Source organism: Cyprinus carpio, chromosome B18 (genome assembly GCF_018340385.1).
Source record: "Cyprinus carpio isolate SPL01 chromosome B18, ASM1834038v1, whole genome shotgun sequence".
Taxonomy (NCBI): domain Eukaryota; kingdom Metazoa; phylum Chordata; class Actinopteri; order Cypriniformes; family Cyprinidae; genus Cyprinus; species Cyprinus carpio.
The window spans coordinates 12,878,819-12,897,565 of NC_056614.1; the positions used below are offsets into that span (position 1 = coordinate 12,878,819).

Consider the following 18,747-nt stretch of genomic DNA (forward strand, 5'->3'; position numbering starts at 1 on the left):
CTTTGATTAGCTTTACGACTGCTCACGTGTTTTCTCTTGCTCTGTAATTTGTATTTACACACATTTCTACACTATAGAACTGAAAATTAGAAACTGAAATTAAAAATTTAACTGAAATGAAAAAGTTAAGTGCTGTTGCCTTTCAGTTGTAAGTAAAAGTTATGCCAAAGTTCAAACATGCAGTGCTACTTTCATTGCACGATATCGAGCATAAAATGAAAATAGTTGACTAAAATCAAGCAGAAATGGCAAATTATTCTGACTAGTTAAATGGATTATGATATGACATGATGATTTTTGTGCAGTCTATAGTTTTTCATATAGAGAGAAGGCAGTACCATGTTTCATTTTTTTAATAAGATTCTATATTTAGTTATTATTATTATTATTCTGTGTTCAGATATGGTGTTTTAATATCTTATCTTCTATATTATAACAAAAAGAGAACATTTTTCGAGAAAATGGTTTGTTTGAACATGAGAGTGACATAAAAATTACTTAAGGCTACTGGTAGCAAAATGTATTTTTTGACGTAAAAATATTTGCAAACCGTGTCGTTTCTAAATATTGTCCGTGAAAACCATGTAACAATTAAAAATATCTTGTGGAAGTAATAGTAAACGTACCTATTCTTGACCGCGATCAAGCTGTCTCTTTCTGTGGGTGAGGGAATCCCTTACACGTCATATTGCTTAGATACCGAAAACAAAAACAGTACTTTTGGACCATATATGGGCACCTACGTCAGCGGAACACCGGTAAAAGGAGGAGCCAGGACTCCCTACTTTACAATGCGTTCTCAGGCTTCATTCACAAGACGAAGCGCTGCTGCCGAGACACCGAACACCTTCTACTCCCGTTTGTAATAAACACATTCCGGATTATTTGATGGATTTATAAATGCACATTTCACGCATTTCACGGATTGCACTACGGCCTGGGAAGTGTTATTCAAGGAGAAATTGGATTTTAGAAGTTTCCTCCAGCAGGGAACTGGATTGATGTCTTAATGCAACTGTTTTGGAAAGAGACTAAGGGCATCTTGACGAAGACTCCAAGTAAAACTTGTTACGGTAGGTGACTTTAATATAATACAAATATTTAGATGTAATGCATCCACTTTTCTATTTTTATGGTGCATTAAACGCAAGCGAATAGTTGATGTCCTGGCGAAAATGCGCTTCAATGTGACTTCTGTTGGGTGACAGGTGACATCCCGTTCTCGCCGGGCACAGTAGGTGTTTCGGCTTCTTTCGGCTCCACCGGGGAGATGTTTCAGGGGTTCCCCGGAGACCCCGACTCCCGTGGAAGCTCATCTCCTTCTCTTGAATCTCAGTACCTGTCGTCCGTGGAATCCTTCGGGAGTCCGCCCACCACCAGCGCACCGCAAGTAAGTCACAGTATTTATTCGCATTTAAACATCGTGTTTGTCCTTACAAACTGTTTTGCTAAGCAGCACAGCAGCTGCGAGATTTGCTTGTTTCTGTTAGGGAAGCGCGGCGACGTTGCAAAGGGAATGCATTTGAATCCGCTCGAGTGTGTTAAGACGGAATAGAATTCAATAGAATACTGAAAAGTCAGCATGCGCGTGGAATCAGGCCGGTAGCAACTTGGTGGGTTTACAGCACGCCACGAAACAGATGACAAAGCTGTGGAACTCTCCGACGTTTGCACACGAAGCTCCGCCCTGCGCTCAGCGCTGCCGCTCTCGCTTCTCAGACTTCGGCGTGACGTCAATGCGTTCTATTTTGGAGTGTTACGTTGTGTTGCTAAGGGGAACACCGGGGGTGTGACGGGGGCGGAGGATCAGGGACGGAAGGGGCTATTAGAGGCCGCTTATTGGCTACGGAGTGCTGCGTGCGCCTTTGCCTAACGCGCTTTTATATGAATATTAATGAAACATGGAACTCACACTGGCATCACTGCGCTTTCTTTTTCTAAAAAAAAGTGGGGGGAAAAAACCTTGCGATTTACATTTTTCTCCTAAATATGTTTTAATAGCTGTTCACAGATGTATTGGTTAAACTTAAAATATCCACGACGTTTATGTAGGCTACTTGTATTTGGGCACTCATTTGTAATTTGTTGGAATTTTAAAGCAGCTTTAAAACAAAAAACTCTTATAAGGATCCATGTCTGTTTCATATTTTTGTTGCTTTTCATTATCCTTACTCTTTTTTTCTGTTTTCACGATCTTTAGTCTGTTATCTTTGCATGTAGGAAAATACAGCTTTACATCAAGTGGTATTTTAATATCATTGATATATAGTAAATTTGTTTTCTATTTTATTTCATTTTAGTTTTTTCAGTACTTCAAGTTAAAGGGATAGTTCACCTAAAAAAGTGAAAATTCTCTCTGTCATCATTTACTCTCCCTCATGCTGTTCCAATCCTGTATGAGTTTCTTTCTTCTGTTGAATATAAAAGAAGACATTTTGAAGAATGTGTAACCAAACAGTTTCTGGTCCCCACTGACTTCCAAAATACTGTGGAAGTCAACTGTTTGATTGCCCACATTCTTCAAAATATCTTCTGTCATGTTCATCAGAAAAAAAAGAAACTCATACATTTTTGGAACAACCTTATAGGTTGAGAAAATGATGACAGATTTATCATTTTTGGCCAACTACCCTTTAGACTAAATGAAAATGAGAAATGCTCCCTTGACTTTATTGCACTCAACATTAATTTTGCTACAAGTAACTAAAATGTTTTTTTTTGTTTACAGCAAGCTGGTGGGGTCCATAGTTACATACTGTTTCTGTTTTTGGTTTCCAGGAGTGTGTATCAGCCACTGGCGGGGTAGGGGTGGGTGGAGGGTCAACTGGCACCGGGGCAGGGGTGGAGATGCCCAGCTCATTTGTACCCACAGTGACAGCCATCACCACCAGCCAGGATCTGCAGTGGATGGTGCAGCCCACTCTCATCTCCTCCGTTGCACCAGGACAAAGCGGCATGGGCTCCAGCACCATGATGCAGCCTGTTGCTTTGGATCCTTATGACCTGCCAGGCCCAAGCTTTTCAGCTGGTGGAGGCTTCACCCCACCAAGCTCTGACACTCCTGGCCCAGTGAGACAGTCTCGGAGCCGTCGCCGTGCACGAGATGAAACGGTGAGTGAGAACCATGACGGCATGGTTAGTCATTTGACATTTTGATTAAAAAAGAAATTAAAAATAAAATTTGTTCTGTTCCCAGCTGACCCCGGAGGAGGAGGAGAAAAGACGTGTTAGAAGAGAGAGAAATAAAATGGCTGCCGCTAAGTGTAGGCACAGACGGCGTGAGCTCACAGACAGGTTACAGTCGGTGAGCAATGCTGTAACTCACATATAATCACACTTGTTACATTACAATATTTCATTCATAATAACAGATGAATGCAAAGGCAGCATAATTACCAGATTCATAACATAACAATCATTTTTACAATGATAGTTTGTAAATGAATCCAACACACACATATGCATTATGCTGCATTGTAATTAGAACAAAGAATGCATAAACCCACCGTAATTATATGGTGGGAACAGAGTTGGCAATTAAGAAAACAGCATTTTGTTGTCGCTCTCTGAAACGATAGCAACGTGTATTTCTGAAGTAGCTCTGTGTCTGAACTACTATGATAAAATTTCATGTGATCATATAATCTCTGTCCCCTTGTGTCCTCCTCTTGTCTCTCCAACCCAAGAGACAGACATATTGGAGGAGGAGAAGGCCGAGCTAGAGGCCGAAATATCCGAGCTGCAAAAGGAGAAGGAGCGCCTGGAGTTCGTCCTGGTCGCCCACCAACCGGGCTGCAAAATTCCCTATCAAGACCAGCCTCCCGCTCCACTGACGCTGCCGCTGCCACAGACGTCCCCGCAGACGCCTTCTGTCTCCGTGGTGGGTTTGACTGTGAAGGAGGACACTTTCTACCTGCCGCCCGCCTACTCATCCCACCACCACCACCACCATGTCCCGGTTTCACAGCCCACGCAGACACAGCCGGCCCCAGCACAACAGCAGCAAGGGATGATGCAGGAGGTAGCCTTTTCTAGTTCTTTCTATGGGCAGGGCCAGCCGGCGCCGGACGGCCCGTGCCTTGTTGCCGACGGTGGCAGTAACCCTGACGCCAGCAGCTACATCCCCTCATACACATCTTCATTTGTGTTCACCTACCCAGAGGGAGCCTGCGGGGCCAGCGCTAACCAGCGAACCAGCAGCAGCGATCAGTCCTCTGATTCCCTGAACTCACCCTCGCTTCTTGCACTTTGAGAGCTCTGCGTCTCTCTGCCTCTGCTTGCCTGTCGACAGCAGCACACGCACACGCACAAATGCAGACACCTCACAGACGTTGTACTGATCTTTTACATTAAAGCCTTTCGATTCGAAACCTTTCGAGGCCCAGATGCGTTAGCGTCTGAGTGACTTCATCAAATGATGTAAGTGTATATTAATTCACAATGAATTCAGGCTTAATATCAAGATGAGTCAGTAGCCAATGCACACACAATCACACACACTTAAATTGTCATAGACATTCAAATCCGTTTGACATAACAATGAAAGCACATCAGCGCACTCCCCCTTGCTTTTGTCTTTTCTCGCTCTGGCTTACATTGGTGTACCATCCCCTCCTTCTCTCTCTATCCACGCCAGGTGCCTGCTGTGTATTTGTCTAAGCAAAAAGAAAAGGAGGCACAGAACTGCTTTTTTGTGGGTTTTGTTTGGTTTTGTTTAGCGTTTCGGGCTACCTTGCTACATGCTTTCTTTCTCCATCCAGTTCATCCACACCTCTTCCTGTGACAAAAGGACATGACCACGCACTCTCTAGCTACAGTACCTATCTCTCTCTTTTTTCTCTCCCTCCGTTGTCCATCTCCACATCTGTTTCTCCTCTCTCCTGTCTCTATGTACCTCTGGTTCTCTCTGAAGTCTTCGGTCCCTGAGAGCCCGTTGGACCCTGAAAGCCCATGGAACCTTGAGTGAGTGCCAGCCCACACCCCAACACCACAAATTCCCTTCGCATGGACCGGCCCACAGTGGAACCTCAGACATTTCAAAAAATCTAAACGCACCAGCCCTCTCGGATGCCACCACACTGGCTAAAGGAACGGGACTCTTTATTTCTCCTCAGCACTGAGGATTTCATTTCGGATGAGCGGAGACACACTGGCTAGACTATAGCGAGGCCAGCGGAGAAGTTTTGGAGAGAGAGGAATGTGGAGGTATGAGATGGTGAGAGTATTCGTATGACCATGCTCTACCTGTCATCTCCCGCTGGTGCTCTGAGAGCTTTCGCACCGTGTTCGCCCTTTCCCCTTTCTTGAGCAAGTTAGAGGAGTTTGTTTGTTTGTTTGTTTCATTCTGTGTTTCAATGATAGTGTTAACTCTGATCTCAAAAGTGGCTTACCTGATGATAACATACAAGAGTGGCTCGACACTCTGTGTTTGAAGAGCATTATAAACGAGCAACCAAAAAAGAAAAAGAAAAAAAAGGACAACCTCTTGGTTTTGGAAGAGTGGCCTCTGTGCTTCTTAAAGTCCTTGACATAGTCTTTGAGCTGTGGATGTGGTTTAGCACAGCTCTAGGCTTTGATTGTGAATGGAAGCCACAGAGTACTACATCTCCAGTTGATTTCTTTCTTTAAGGGGGTTGTTGCTGTTAAAATGGAAAAAAGCACAAATGCCGGCTGCGGACGGAAAGAACACAAAGCGGTGGCCAACCTAAAGGACGGCATGTGCTTTTGAATATGAACCGTTTACTTTCCTGTGAATGTTTTTGATGTTTTGAGTTACTGATTTTTCTTGATGCTTTTTCTTCTTTTGCTCTTGATTGTGCCGTTGCTGCCAACTGGACGAATTTTGTGGGGCTGTTAGCTGCTCCTTCTATCTGTTACTGTTGTCTTACTGCAGTTATCACAAATATTGTTATTATGGTTATTAATATTATTATTATTATTATTATTATTTCATAGTTATCTCATGTTGGCAACTAAAAAGGCATGTTGTGCACTATGAACCTTTTTTATGTCTAAAACTATATATATAAAATATATAAAAATATGTATGCATATATATACATATTCAGTGTGTATATATATATACAATGATTGTAATGTAATGTATGAATGTTCAGAAATTGTTATTTTTTCGTCAATGAAGACAGAAGGGAGAGCTTGATGCACTTGGTTTTGGTTTAAACATAGATATTTTTCTAAAAGAACAAAAAGTATATTATAATAAACTATAACAACCCGCATTTCCCTTAATATGAAAAGCATTGTCACTGCCTTTCATCCGAAATGTGTAATATGTATGATGACTGTATTGAAACTGTGGTGCATATAGTGTTATATATGTATCACAGATATGTGCTATGCTTGATTTGTCAATGAGGTTGGTTCCACAGCCCTTGTTCATCAACCCTTGTGGACAAAACACACTGGACGCAAAATATCTATAAATGCATAAATAAATCAGTCAAAAAGAAGATATGAATTGAGTGTCTCAATGTATTCTAGATGAGCATCTAATGTTTCTCAAGCAGTGGTGTTGCATTGATTTATCATGTCCAGTGTGTGCTGTCTGCCTTTTGGCTTCTGTGTGCGTGTGATATTCAGGGCTTGATGGACAACTTTCAACCAGCCCTTATTAATTCACTTTACGGACATGATCAGAACATTATGCATGTCTACGTCATACACAGATGGGAAGTATTTTACAATCAGATGAGGTCCATTGTTCCTATTGACTTGGGCTTCATCGTGTGGAGTATTTTATGGGGCGGAAATGAAAATATTTGTACAGTTGTTTAAATCGAAATGCCTTTTCATGCTACATTTATATACACAGGTGCACCATTGTCTTTGCGGGTTGAATTTAGACCCAGAGCTTCAAATTTAAGCTGAAATGGAGACAACTGCGTGAGCTCTTTCCAACAGAGCCATTTGATGAAATTACGTTCTCATTTGGCAATGAAAACTGAATTAAGGCATCTCGAACAGTGACGTAATGAAGCCAGAGCTGTGATTTCACAAAGTGGGACGTTATCTGCTATTAGAAAGCACATTGTCAAACAGCTCCACGCTCCATTACATTGATATCAATTCAGCTTTTCTTCAAAAGATGTTATTGTGAGTCACAACAGTTTTATGTTGTTTTGATTTTTCAGCTGTTGGTGCTTTTGTTACTCCTACGCCAAAACATTTTGTTACTGTATCCGACTCTGATATGAAAGCATGAGGAGATGTTGGTTAAATGATACAGTATCAGTGACTCCACTGGTCTTCCACTTTACAAAAAACTCCTTGTATAGTTTGAACTGCACAGTCATGTTCTAGCTATGATCGTCCTAGGTATTTTCAAATTCACCGTGCTTTGAATTGACACAGTGGAATGCAATATTTCAGATACTCTAGGAGTACCATGTAGCAAATCAACTGAATTGTATGATGACAGTCATTCGTTATGCTACAGTGTCACAGTGAAGAATTGAGACGATTTGTTTTGTCTTTCCCAGTTTACCTTGCGTAAGATTTACTCTGCTCAGACCTCAATGACGGGATGGTTATGCATTATGAGGATGTAAAATGTCAATCTCGGGTTTTGTGAGTGTCATTTGACAGGTGAACTGTTTCACTTTCTAATGCACATTTGAAGATTGCCTTCAGTATAAAATGAGTGAAATATTAGTCTCATATTACAACCACTTTTTTGAAGGGAAATGAAAGTTAGGTGTAATAAGAATCATCACATAACATTTCAGAAATGATATGGTGCTTTTTCAATACTGTTCGTCTTTGTATATTCTTGATTAAGAGTGCCAATGATAGAGGTGTCTGGGAGATTTGAGGTTATGGGTTTAGGACACTCGTGATTTAAGAGTGCTTTCCTCGCCATGACTGCTTCAAGTTCTCATACTGAACAGCATATTTAATACATACTGAACAGCCCTTGTGAATTATATAATCCGCCGTTCTACATTCTTTCTCTTTTCACCCGTTCTCCATTTCATTTTAACTTTATGCTATATTTCTAGCCCTTTAATGAATGGAGAAGGACTTTTCATATTGTTGCATAGACTGTGAAATCTTGGTGTACTGTCCTATCTTAATATCTTTGTATGACGTCCAATTTTTCTTGTAAAGGAAATGTCTACAAAATAAATATATTCACAAAGACTTTCTAGCTGTTCTTTTTCCAAACATGCTTAAGTCTGTAAAAATTTGACCCAGTGTACTGTGTGAATTTTCTGCATTCATTATTCAGAGGTGTTTTAGCCTGCTTGTATTTTGATTTATGCATTGCATTGCATTGTGTTTTAGGGTTGAAGGAATTGCCTGTAAACTTAAGGGATAACGATATTAATTAGATGTTACTGACCTCTAGTGGATAAAATAGAAATAGCATGTAGCACTGTACAATTAGATCTTAATTTAAAAGGTATTCTCACTCAAAAATGACTATACTGTCATAATTTGTTTACCCTGATGTTGTGGCCTTTTTCACGGGTGAAATAGAAAAGGCAGAATGTCATCATTCACTTGTATTGCATCTGTTTTCCATATTATAAAAGGTGACTGAGGCTGTCATGGAAAATTCCGTTTAATAACAAACTTTCAGTTGTTATGGTGCTGGAAATTACACACAAGATGACCCACTGGAGCAACAGAACGTTGAATAAGACAAGTTTTGGAGCCGGAGATCGCTCGGGTCATTCGGAACATTCGGGTCAGTCGAGTTGTTCCGAAGACGGAGAGGATGTTACGTCACAAGATTTCCGCAACGCGTCGGTTTTTCCCTGGGAAGATGGCGACGGTCACAACAGGTAAGAGAAAGAAATGACCCTAATCAATGGAATATGGTCACGTTACAGGTCCGCAAAGACGCCTAAATCAACATTTAACTACCTGTGGTGGGAAATTCAGAGGAGAATGTCTTGTGGAGGTTTAGGTTTGGTCTTGACGAAGAGCTAAAGCGCAGGACCGCGGCTTGGTTCAATGAAAACAGGCCACGCTCTGCATTACACAACATTGTTATTTATATGCTGTTTGTATCACGCAGGCGTGCCTAAATTAAAAACAAACAAACAAACAAAAAAAAATTCCTTTTGTAAAATACCAAAACTGGTTTGCTGAAACTAGTCTCCCTGTATTGGTCAGGTTGGTCTGTTGGCTGATTTAAGAATTATTTTTGCAACTTTTCCACTGAGGCCAGTTTGCTAAACCACATGAACCTGACCAGCGTTTAAAATCATCTTAGATCAGCAAACCATTTTAGACTGTTTTTTCCCCTTTAGAAAGGTGCTGTAATAAACCTCAGAATATTTTGACTGAATATTGTGGAGAATATTAAATGGAAATATGCATGTAGAAATCTTAACGTTATTTTTGTGTGTGTGAATTCATTATGACTGTATCCGTTCAGATAGGTTTGCTCATCATGTGAACAGCCTTGAGCAGGAGAATTCAGTTACTGACACAAGACTCATGGCTTTAAAAATAACACTCAGCAGCTGCTCTGACTGACCATGTGTTGTCTCTCTGTCATGCATTTCCCATATACTGCTGACCTCCTTTCCATGCTGGGTCTGCAACACTTTTTTGTCTCTTAGAATTGATCGTTTGTGTCTGATTTAACCTTTATGTGGTTGCTTTTCCCTTATCATATGAAAACACACTCTGTCATCCAATTAATGCCAAATACGTAAACATTAAAATAAATTCTTGATCTATGGACTTACAGATTTTAAGTTTTTTTTTTTCACATTCATTCTCATTCAAAACATTCACGTGTGTGTATATATATAAAATATATATATATATAAAACACACACATATATATATATATATATATATATATATATATATATATATATATATATATATATACTTTAAATCAAAGCTACTTAATTTTATCTGCACTTTCCTCTGAGACAGTGAACCCAGACGTCTGAAAGCTCCCAATAGTTCACAACTTTGTCTGCGGCTGCTAAACAAATAAGATACAAGATAGAATATTGTTTCTAAATCAATGGATAAAATGGTGGTCTTGACCATAATATGTGTAACATTGTTGACAGTTTTAATTTTACAGTCACTTTGTGACCAAATCGTGTATGTTTCTCTTTGTTTTAAAATGTATGTTATTCTTCAGAATGCATATAACGAATTTTTCATTTTTTAGCCACCTCAGAATGGATCCAGTTCTTCAAAGATGCTGGGATCCCTCCTGGACTGGCTGTCAACTACGCAGTGTCGTTTGTTGATAACAGGTAAAACCAAATCATTGGCTTTCACTAGCTATGTTTACATGAACCAAGTAATCCGTTAGTAATCAGTTTAAAGGGCTCAGTTGAACTAAAAATCCTTCATGTGAACACATTAATCGATCTGGGGTGCATTTTCCAAAAGCATCGTTAGCTAACTATGGTAGTTAGTTCCACTGAAATTTATTAGTAAGGACGGAACTTGCGACCATAGTTGCTTTTGGGAAACACACCCATTATTGGTTTTGTTATTATGGTTGTTTTGATAGGATTGGAAATGAGTTGTGTAGCCTTTTTCTAAACCTGATCTAGAGGACATGTGAACACTTAATCGCATTGAAAACTGGAACTATAACGTACTGTGCATGCGTAATGATGTAGAATTGTCGTAATGATGTATGACAGGTGGAACAATCTGTTGTTTTTGCAGAATGAAGTGTCATGAATGATTGTCATCTTATTCTAAAATTCTCCTTCCATTCATTGTCTGTGAAGTGGAGCAGAACAACATCTCATCAGTCCTTTCACAGACGGCTTGTTATGGCCACAGGAATGGGCATTTTTATGGCTTGATAAATATAAACAGCACAGCACAAAGCGACATTTGCTTGTCGTCTCCTAATTAGGACCCGAGATGAATATGAAGTCTGCTCTTTAAATCAGAGTAAAGAAGCAATGGTAGTAGAACACTGCAAACAGCAGGAATCTCTGTAAATATGTGCAGTGTGTGTGCGTGTCAAAAGATCAAATCTGATATGAAGCTTATACTATATGAACCTGCACATCAAGTCAGTTTATTTTAGTCGCTGCATTCAGATTCATCAATCAGAATATTTTCATTCTGACTGAAGCGAAAGGTGTCCTTGTAAAGGTAGCCACTGTAGTAAGCATGTCTAAATATTCTGACTGAAGCGAAAGGTGTCCTTGTAAAGGTAGCCACTGTAGTGCTTATGTGTGCTTTACTTGCTGGATGTCTTCTGACCATTTTAAACAGTCAAAATCTAGCCTTCTCTGAAATGTGAACAGAATGTCATGTTTTACAAGACTGGATGCTGTAAAAGCCTCAACTACTATTCTGTTTTCAGGATTCAGAAAAGCATGCTTATGGACCTCAGTAAGGAAATAATGATGGACTTGGGAATTACAGTCATCGGGGACATCATAGCCATTCTCAAACATGCAAAGCATGTGTATAGACAGGTGATGTTTATGTTTTAAATGGATGGTTTACCCAAAAATGAATCATCATCAAATCATCAATGAGTCATCAGTTGATCACCCTCATGTTGATCCAAACCTGTAAGACCTTCATTCATCTTCTGAACACAAATTATGATATTTTTGATGAAATGAAATCCGAGAGCACTCTGAACCTGCATAGACAGCAATGCAACTGAAATGTTACAAGGCCCAGAAATGTAGTAAGGACATTAGTAAAATAGTCAATGTGACATCAGTGGTTGAACCTTAATTTTACCAAGCTATGTGAATACTTTTTGTGTACAAAGGTAACAACTTTATTCAACAATTCTTCTCCTCCAAATCATGTCTTGCGCCATTGACGAAAGTACCTCTGCACGTAAACAATGTGCTGTGCCTTGTTTACGCACAGGAAAGCGATAATGGCGAAATATGTGGTTTTGAGGAGAAGAATTATTTAATAAAGTCGTTATTTTTGTTTTCTTTGTGCACAAAAAGTATTCTCATAGCTTTGTAAAATTGCGGTTGAACCACTGATGCCACTTGGACTATTTTAAAGATATCCTTACTACCTTTCTGGCTCTGGGAACATTTCATGTGCATTGCAGTCTATGGAGGGCCAGAAAGCTCTCGGATTTCATCAAAAATATCTTAATTTGAGTTCCGACGATGAACGGAGATCTTACGGGTTTGGAACGACATGAGGGTGAGTAATGAATGACAGTTTTCATTTTTGGGTGAACTAACTTTCAACTGTTGATTATTGAACCATTTTATTGTTGGAATTTTATCCAAAAATTGTCTTACATCCCCACTGTCTTGCGTTTAGTAAGTTCAACATTTGTTGATCACTAAAGGTTTTCTTGCCTTTCATGTATACCCTTGCATTGACATGCTTCGTTATTCTAAACGTAAAATTATGATCTTTTATCTTCTTAATGCAGGATTTGTGTAAAACGACAACCGAGGCCATTTCGTCTGGACAGACTAGTGTACAGGCTGAACTGAGACGTACTGCTAACACTCGTAAGTATCTTAAGTATTAATATGCAGTTCTTCTACTGGTTGCTCATATAGGGAGGGATTTATCTTTGTTTGAGTGGGCTGAAGCTGTAGCTCTGGTAATGTTCATGTTCTTCTGACAGCTGCCACACGCATGATCGCCAATGCTCTGAGCCGGGACTCCCCACCAAGCACGCCTGCTCGGCGCCCTGACAACCGAATTTCAGTAACAGTCTCCAATGCCAGTGCCAAAACAGGTACATCTGATTAGGTTAACAAGCAGTGATGTTAAGTCATTGATTGCCCAGGGCTCTTATTGCATATAAAATGCATACATGTAGTATATATAAACTATTGTTTAAAAGTTTGATGTTGGCAAGATTTTTTTAAATAAAGTACAGTAAAGACTGTAATATTGAAGTATTAGTACCATTTAAAATAACAGTTTTCTATTCTAATATTTTGTAAAATGTATTTCATTCCTGTGATGTCATTACTCCAGTCTTCAGTGTCAAAAGATCCTTCAGAGATCATTCTAATATGCTAATCTGCTGCTCAAGAAACATTTCCTATTATTATCAATGCTGAAAACAGTTATGCGCTTAATATTTTTATAAAAACTGAAACTGATGTTTTTCAGGGTCGATAGAAAGGAATCTAAAAGTATTTATTTGAAATGTAAAAAAAAATCTACATAGAACATTTTTTATACATTTTCTGCATCCTTGCTAAATGAAAGTATTAATTTCTAAAAATAAAAAAAATCTTACTGACCCTGAACGTTTGAAAAGTAGAATACATGTTTGGATTAACTATTTCTTTAAATGGAACAGGATGATTTAAAACTCTTTTTCCTCCTCTCACAGTGCCCAGCAAGCCAGCAGAAGAAAATGGGTTGCAAGTGAAGCGCCGGCGAGTCACAAGAGAAATGGAGGGGAAATACATCATAAACATGCCAAAAGGCACAACAGCTCGCACTCGGCGCCTCCTGGCAAAGCAGGCAAAGAAAGGTGCCCTGAAATACTATATTTTGTTGAGTCTTTAATCTAATATGATATTGCAGTAATTTGAATTGTTGAATTAGAACTGCCTTACTAATAATTTGAAATTGATAGAGATAAGATTGATCTTATAATCTTTCGTACTTTGCCACAGCTAAGGTTTTAAAGCGTACTTCAGTGTTTGATAGACTTGGGGCAGAGTCTAAGGCAGACACCACCTCAGCCAATAAGGTGAGAAATTGTACTGTATTGATTTTGTCCATCAGATAAACAAGACCGCAAAAACTCAGACACTAAGAACTGTTTTTTCTTTATTACACAGATTATCATTTAGTGACTCTAACACTACAGTAACATTCAAATTCATGCACTGAGCATCATAAACCAGCAATGAACCATTTTTAGGTCATTGATTAATCTAGGTTAATGTTAAATCCAAAATATGCTATAGTTCATAGTTAAAGGGATAGTTCACCCAAAAATGAAAATAACCTAATGATTTACTCACCCTCAAGCCATCCTAGGTGTAAATGACTTTCTTCTTTCAGACGAATGCAATTGGAGTTATATTTAAAAACGTCTTGGCTCTTCCAAACTTGGATATTATTTTTCAATAGTCCAAAAGAAGTCAAATAAAGGTCATCCATCCATAATAAAAAAGTGCCTCACACAGCTCCGGGGGGGTGAATAAAGGACTCCTGTATTGATTGATGCTTTAATTGATGCGTTTTTTTTTTTTTTTTTTTTTTTTTTTTTTTTTTACGAAAAATATCCATATTTAAAATGTTATAAATGGTAATCTCTAGCTTGTGCTAACTGTCATATACACAAGCCATTCTGGGCAGGTGACGTAGGACTAAGCTTAAGTGAGAAATGACAAATGCGGAAGCACAGAGGAGAAAGCTTCCTTTGCTCCTGTAAACAAACGTTGGTTCTCACGAGACTAGCATATTCTCACGACGCCGACGTCCTATGCTGGAACGGCATTATAAAGCTCGGAAGAGCCAGGACGTTTTTAAATATAACTGATTGTATTCGTCTGAAATAATAAAGTCATATACACCTAGAATGGCTTGAGGGTGAGTAAATCATGGGGTAATTTTCATTTTTGGGTGAACTATCCCTTTAATTCTTGTTTACTAATAATGCATTAACTAATGTTGATTTAACTTAAAATGTTATAAATGTATTTTTGTATGTAGAAATTAACATACAACCAAAAATAATCCTAATGCATTAACTGGTGTTCATTTATTGTAAAGTGTTTATATTTTTCACATCACTGTCTTTTTGACACTTTTTTTTCATGCAGCAGCCAACAGGTGTGTTTAGCCGACTGGGTAAAGCAGAGGGTGATGAAGAGGGTGGAGGAAAGACAGATGGTGTTGCAGAGGCTTTCGAGGACAATGACAGCGACGGTGAGGGGTCAGTGCTGCAATATGCCGGCGTCCTCAAACGACCCCCACCCACTTCTAAAAAAGAGACTGTTACCACCAAATCTAAACCCCTCACTCTGCGTAGACTAGGTGCAAAGTACAAACTCCCCTTATCTGAAGGCACACCACCAATCTCCTCCTCTACCTCCTCCTCCAGCCAGGAGGGGACACCCAAACTGGGTGTACTGCAGAGACTGGGCAAGGCCCCGTCAGTCAACCCTACCTCTTCGACCCCTCTAGTCAGTCAGCCTGCAGACACCCAGGACAGTCATGTTACGAGTAGCAGAAGCAAAGCCCAGGGCAGCTTTGCTCTGGCCAGCCCTAAGGTCAGTAGTAGCACAGGCGACACTCACGGGGCTCAGATGGACGCTGGGGCAGTCAGTGTATTCAAGAGACTGGGCGCCCGGAAAACCTAATACCCAAAAAACTAAAAGCCAACCCTTTTTAGCCCCTCCAGTTTGCCCCTTTTATAACTTAAAACCCACCTGAATTTCCTTTTGAGTGAGTGAAGAAACTCTAGGACCACACTTGATGGATTGGGGAGTCGATATGCTGTACCTCATGGAGTGTTATGAATTTATGATACTAGGGGGGAAAAGGGACAGCTGCAATATCTGTTAAATGTCAGTGTGGACATACCTGTTGTCCTTATGTTTGGTTATAGGAATCATGCTCTATCCCCCATCCTACTTTTATAGCTGCTCTCCTGTGCCCCTGCGAGTGAAACATTTTTTCCAGATTAAAGGGGGGTTTGTAATAAAGATTTTATAATGCATGGCGCCCAGCATCAAATGCTCGAAATGTCAATGTTTTTTTTTTCACTACGGTAGCCAAGAGACTTAGGAAAAGCATGTGCTATGTTTACCACAAACACCTCAGCTTACCGATTCCTCCATCAAGTAAGCTCATGTTCTTACCTCCTAGTTTTTAAAGGGATAGTTCACAAAAAAAATGAAATTGTCATCATATACTCCCTTTCATGTCATTCTGAAAATGTATGATTTTCTTTCTTCCGTGGAATTGTTTTTTGATAAATGGATGTCAGTGGGCACCAAAATGGTTTATCAAAATTCTTCAAAATATAATTTGTGTTCTGCAGAAGAAAATAATCATACAGTTTTGGACAAGAGGAGGAGTAAATGGTGACTCTCTTCATTTTTTGCTTGAACTATTCCTTTCCCTTCACGGGATTTTTATAATAAAGAAAAAGCCTTATGTTGGCTTAAAACTGCACACATGAGCATTTCCATTAATGCGCCTTAACCTGCAACTCTGCAAACCTGCAGCTTCAAAGTTTGTGTTCTTTTTATTCAGCTAACAGGTTACACCATAATGTCTCCATAATGTCTTTTTTTATTGGTGACAATAGGAATTCGCAGTTCTTCAAAAAATTTGACTTTGAAATGCCCAGAAATGCAAATATGTTTCGTGGGAGCTTGGGTTTCCGGTCTCCCGTGCTCACATACATACAAATGAAACTGAAAAATGTTGTGTGACCGCCCCTTTGTAACCACAGCTGTAACCTTGCTCGATCAGTGTTAAAGAGTCTCAAATTTCCGCATTTAAAATGCCATCCAATGGAAATTTGCGTTGTTAAGTGTTACTTGGACAAGCAGAGCAAATATAGCATTGCCAAGCAACACACGTGGAGGTGGACCCTTGTGTATTGTATAAGTTTTCACCCCTTTGTACTGTTCACTACAGTAACCACTAATCATGCCGTTGTGATAGGAATTCACCTACTCTTTTTGTCATGTTTCCTCTGTTTTTTTTTTTTATCAATATTATAATTTTAAGCATCTCAAATGCATAATTCCGTTATATTGTTATGTTTAAGGAATATTAAGAGAAATAAAACATTTTAACTGGGTAAGTTCATAAAATATTGATGAAGAATATTTGTCTTGGGAATGGATTGAGTATAAAAAGATAAAACAGAAAAATCTTGAATTGTTTTTATTAACTTTATACAATTTTATATGAAGTGCATTGTTGTTAATGTAAAACAACTGGGTTTTGGAGCATTTCCTAATTGTTTTATCACGTTTTTAGGTATAATTACATCCCTATGAATTTTGCATTGAAAAATGCAAATTAATCTGCACTCCTCTCTCTACATTCAATTCAATTCAATTCAAGTTTATTTGTATAGCGCTTTTTACGATACAAATCATTGCAAAGCAACTTTACAGAAAATTAAGCTTCTACAATATTTAGTAGTAGCTTATCAGTGGTGACTGTCAGTTCATGTGCATATGGCAGAAATGTTCAGAAAAATCAATAAAAGACGTAAACAAACAGACGATTAACACTATTAACAGCAATTATGCAATCAAACTTATAGCAAAAATGTGGTAGTTCTGTATGTTGTCTCTGGGTTAGCATCATCTGAGGTCCTCTGAGGGGTTGGCATCATCTCTTCTCAGGTGTTCTGGATCCAGACTGGAGCTTGTGTAAATCCTAGTTACCACGGGATGTAAATCCCGTGGCAAAGCAGAGAAACAAATAGAGACATAATTAGCGTAGCTGCTGTTCCAGCCAAGTAAAATTAATTAGTTTAACCCAAGTTAAAGAATAATAATGCACATTTGATCAGATATAACTGCAGTCCAAAATTATGAGATGCATTATTTGAATGCTTGGCCAAAGAGGTGTGTTTTTAATCTAGATTTAATCTCAAGATAAGCTTTAAAGTGGTTAGGCTGAAAGAGATGGCCCTTTTTCCATTTATAGGGTTGTGTAGCACAGGCAAGTTGATGAATGAAGGTCTGCAATCATTTGTATGAACCAGCATTAATATCCTGCATTCTCATATTTGAGACTTTTACTGCATAATTAGTTTGATAAAGGAGGTCACTATACAGAGATAATGATATGATTTTTAGTTCTTATTCGAAACTGATGTGCTAGCAAAGAAACGTTGCACTGAGCTGCGTTTAATGCATGCTCTAGTAAAGGACACAGATGGTGAGGACTGCAAAAGCCCTTATGTCTCCAGTGTTGCAGTACACTGAGCGATTTGTAAGAGGATCTCAGCAGTTCATCACTGTTCAACATTTGCCTCTTCATGCTGACTGTTTTTTCAAGGCTGTGTTATTAATTTAGCCTAGATCCAGTATGTATCGGCATTACAATTTATAACTACACTGAAAAGATTTATTTGTGTTTTTATGTTCTTATTAACTTAATACATGAAAGAAAAGTAATAGTAGCTTTTTAAACACTTCTGGATAATGTTATCTCTTGTATTTTATTAATGATCTTTATCTTAACAAACCTGCCTAGTCAGCCTAATGCATTTACATTTAGTCATTTAGCAGACACTTTTATCCAAAGCCACTTACAAATGAGGACAATGGAAGCAATCAAAATCAACAAAAGAGCAATGATATGCAAGTTCTATAACAAGTCTAAGTAAGCTTAATGCAGTACACGTAGCAAGGTTTTTAAATCATATAATAAAAAGAAAACAAACAAACAAACAAAAAAAATAGAGCAAGCTAGTGTTAGAGGCCTTTTTTGCTTTTGTTAATTGTATAATAAAAAATAGATAGAACACAAGAAGATTAGAGAAGCTAGTGTTGGTTTATTTTTTTTAAATAAAGTAAATAAGCTGTTAGTAAATAAGAGTGCAAGTCTAAAAGGGGCATGTTTAAGAATAGAATTAGAATAGAGAGTGCTAGAGTTAGAGGGTCAAAGATGGAAGAGATGTGTTTTAGCCAATTCTTGAATTGATTTGAATCGGATTGAATTGATTCTTGAAGAATAGGTAATGCAAATTGGTATATAATCTCTTCAGCTTCAGCAGACTTAAGGGGGTATTTCACCCCAAAAATTAAAATTAGCAGAAAATTTTACAAA

General features: G+C 38.7%; 2 protein-coding genes across 5 annotated transcripts; both read left to right on the forward strand.

Moving 5' to 3' along the window:
- Positions 1-797: 797 nt before the first annotated feature.
- On the forward strand, positions 798-8,160 carry LOC109110159 (protein fosB-like). 3 transcript variants are annotated; one of them, XM_042743893.1, is made up of 6 exons: positions 798-1,073; positions 1,209-1,390; positions 2,779-3,111; positions 3,197-3,304; positions 3,686-4,021; positions 4,161-8,160. In XM_042743893.1, exons 1-6 carry the CDS (start codon positions 1,010-1,012, stop codon positions 4,224-4,226), a joined length of 1,089 nt encoding a protein of 362 aa, XP_042599827.1. In that variant the 5' UTR covers positions 798-1,009; the 3' UTR covers positions 4,227-8,160. The 3 variants fall into 3 exon arrangements, with proteins under 3 accessions (XP_042599827.1, XP_042599828.1, XP_042599826.1); XM_042743894.1 differs by having other exon boundaries at positions 4,913-8,160; XM_042743892.1 differs by having other exon boundaries at positions 3,686-8,160.
- A 500-nt stretch (positions 8,161-8,660) lies between these two features.
- Positions 8,661-15,673, forward strand: cb18h19orf47 (chromosome B18 C19orf47 homolog). 2 transcript variants are annotated; one of them, XM_042743896.1, is made up of 8 exons: positions 8,661-8,807; positions 10,166-10,253; positions 11,333-11,447; positions 12,392-12,473; positions 12,593-12,706; positions 13,316-13,459; positions 13,605-13,681; positions 14,766-15,673. In XM_042743896.1, exons 1-8 carry the CDS (start codon positions 8,741-8,743, stop codon positions 15,300-15,302), a joined length of 1,224 nt encoding a protein of 407 aa, XP_042599830.1. In that variant the 5' UTR covers positions 8,661-8,740; the 3' UTR covers positions 15,303-15,673. The 2 variants fall into 2 exon arrangements, with proteins under 2 accessions (XP_042599830.1, XP_042599829.1); XM_042743895.1 differs by having other exon boundaries at positions 8,662-8,807; positions 14,763-15,673.
- The last annotated feature ends 3,074 nt before the right edge of the window (positions 15,674-18,747 follow it).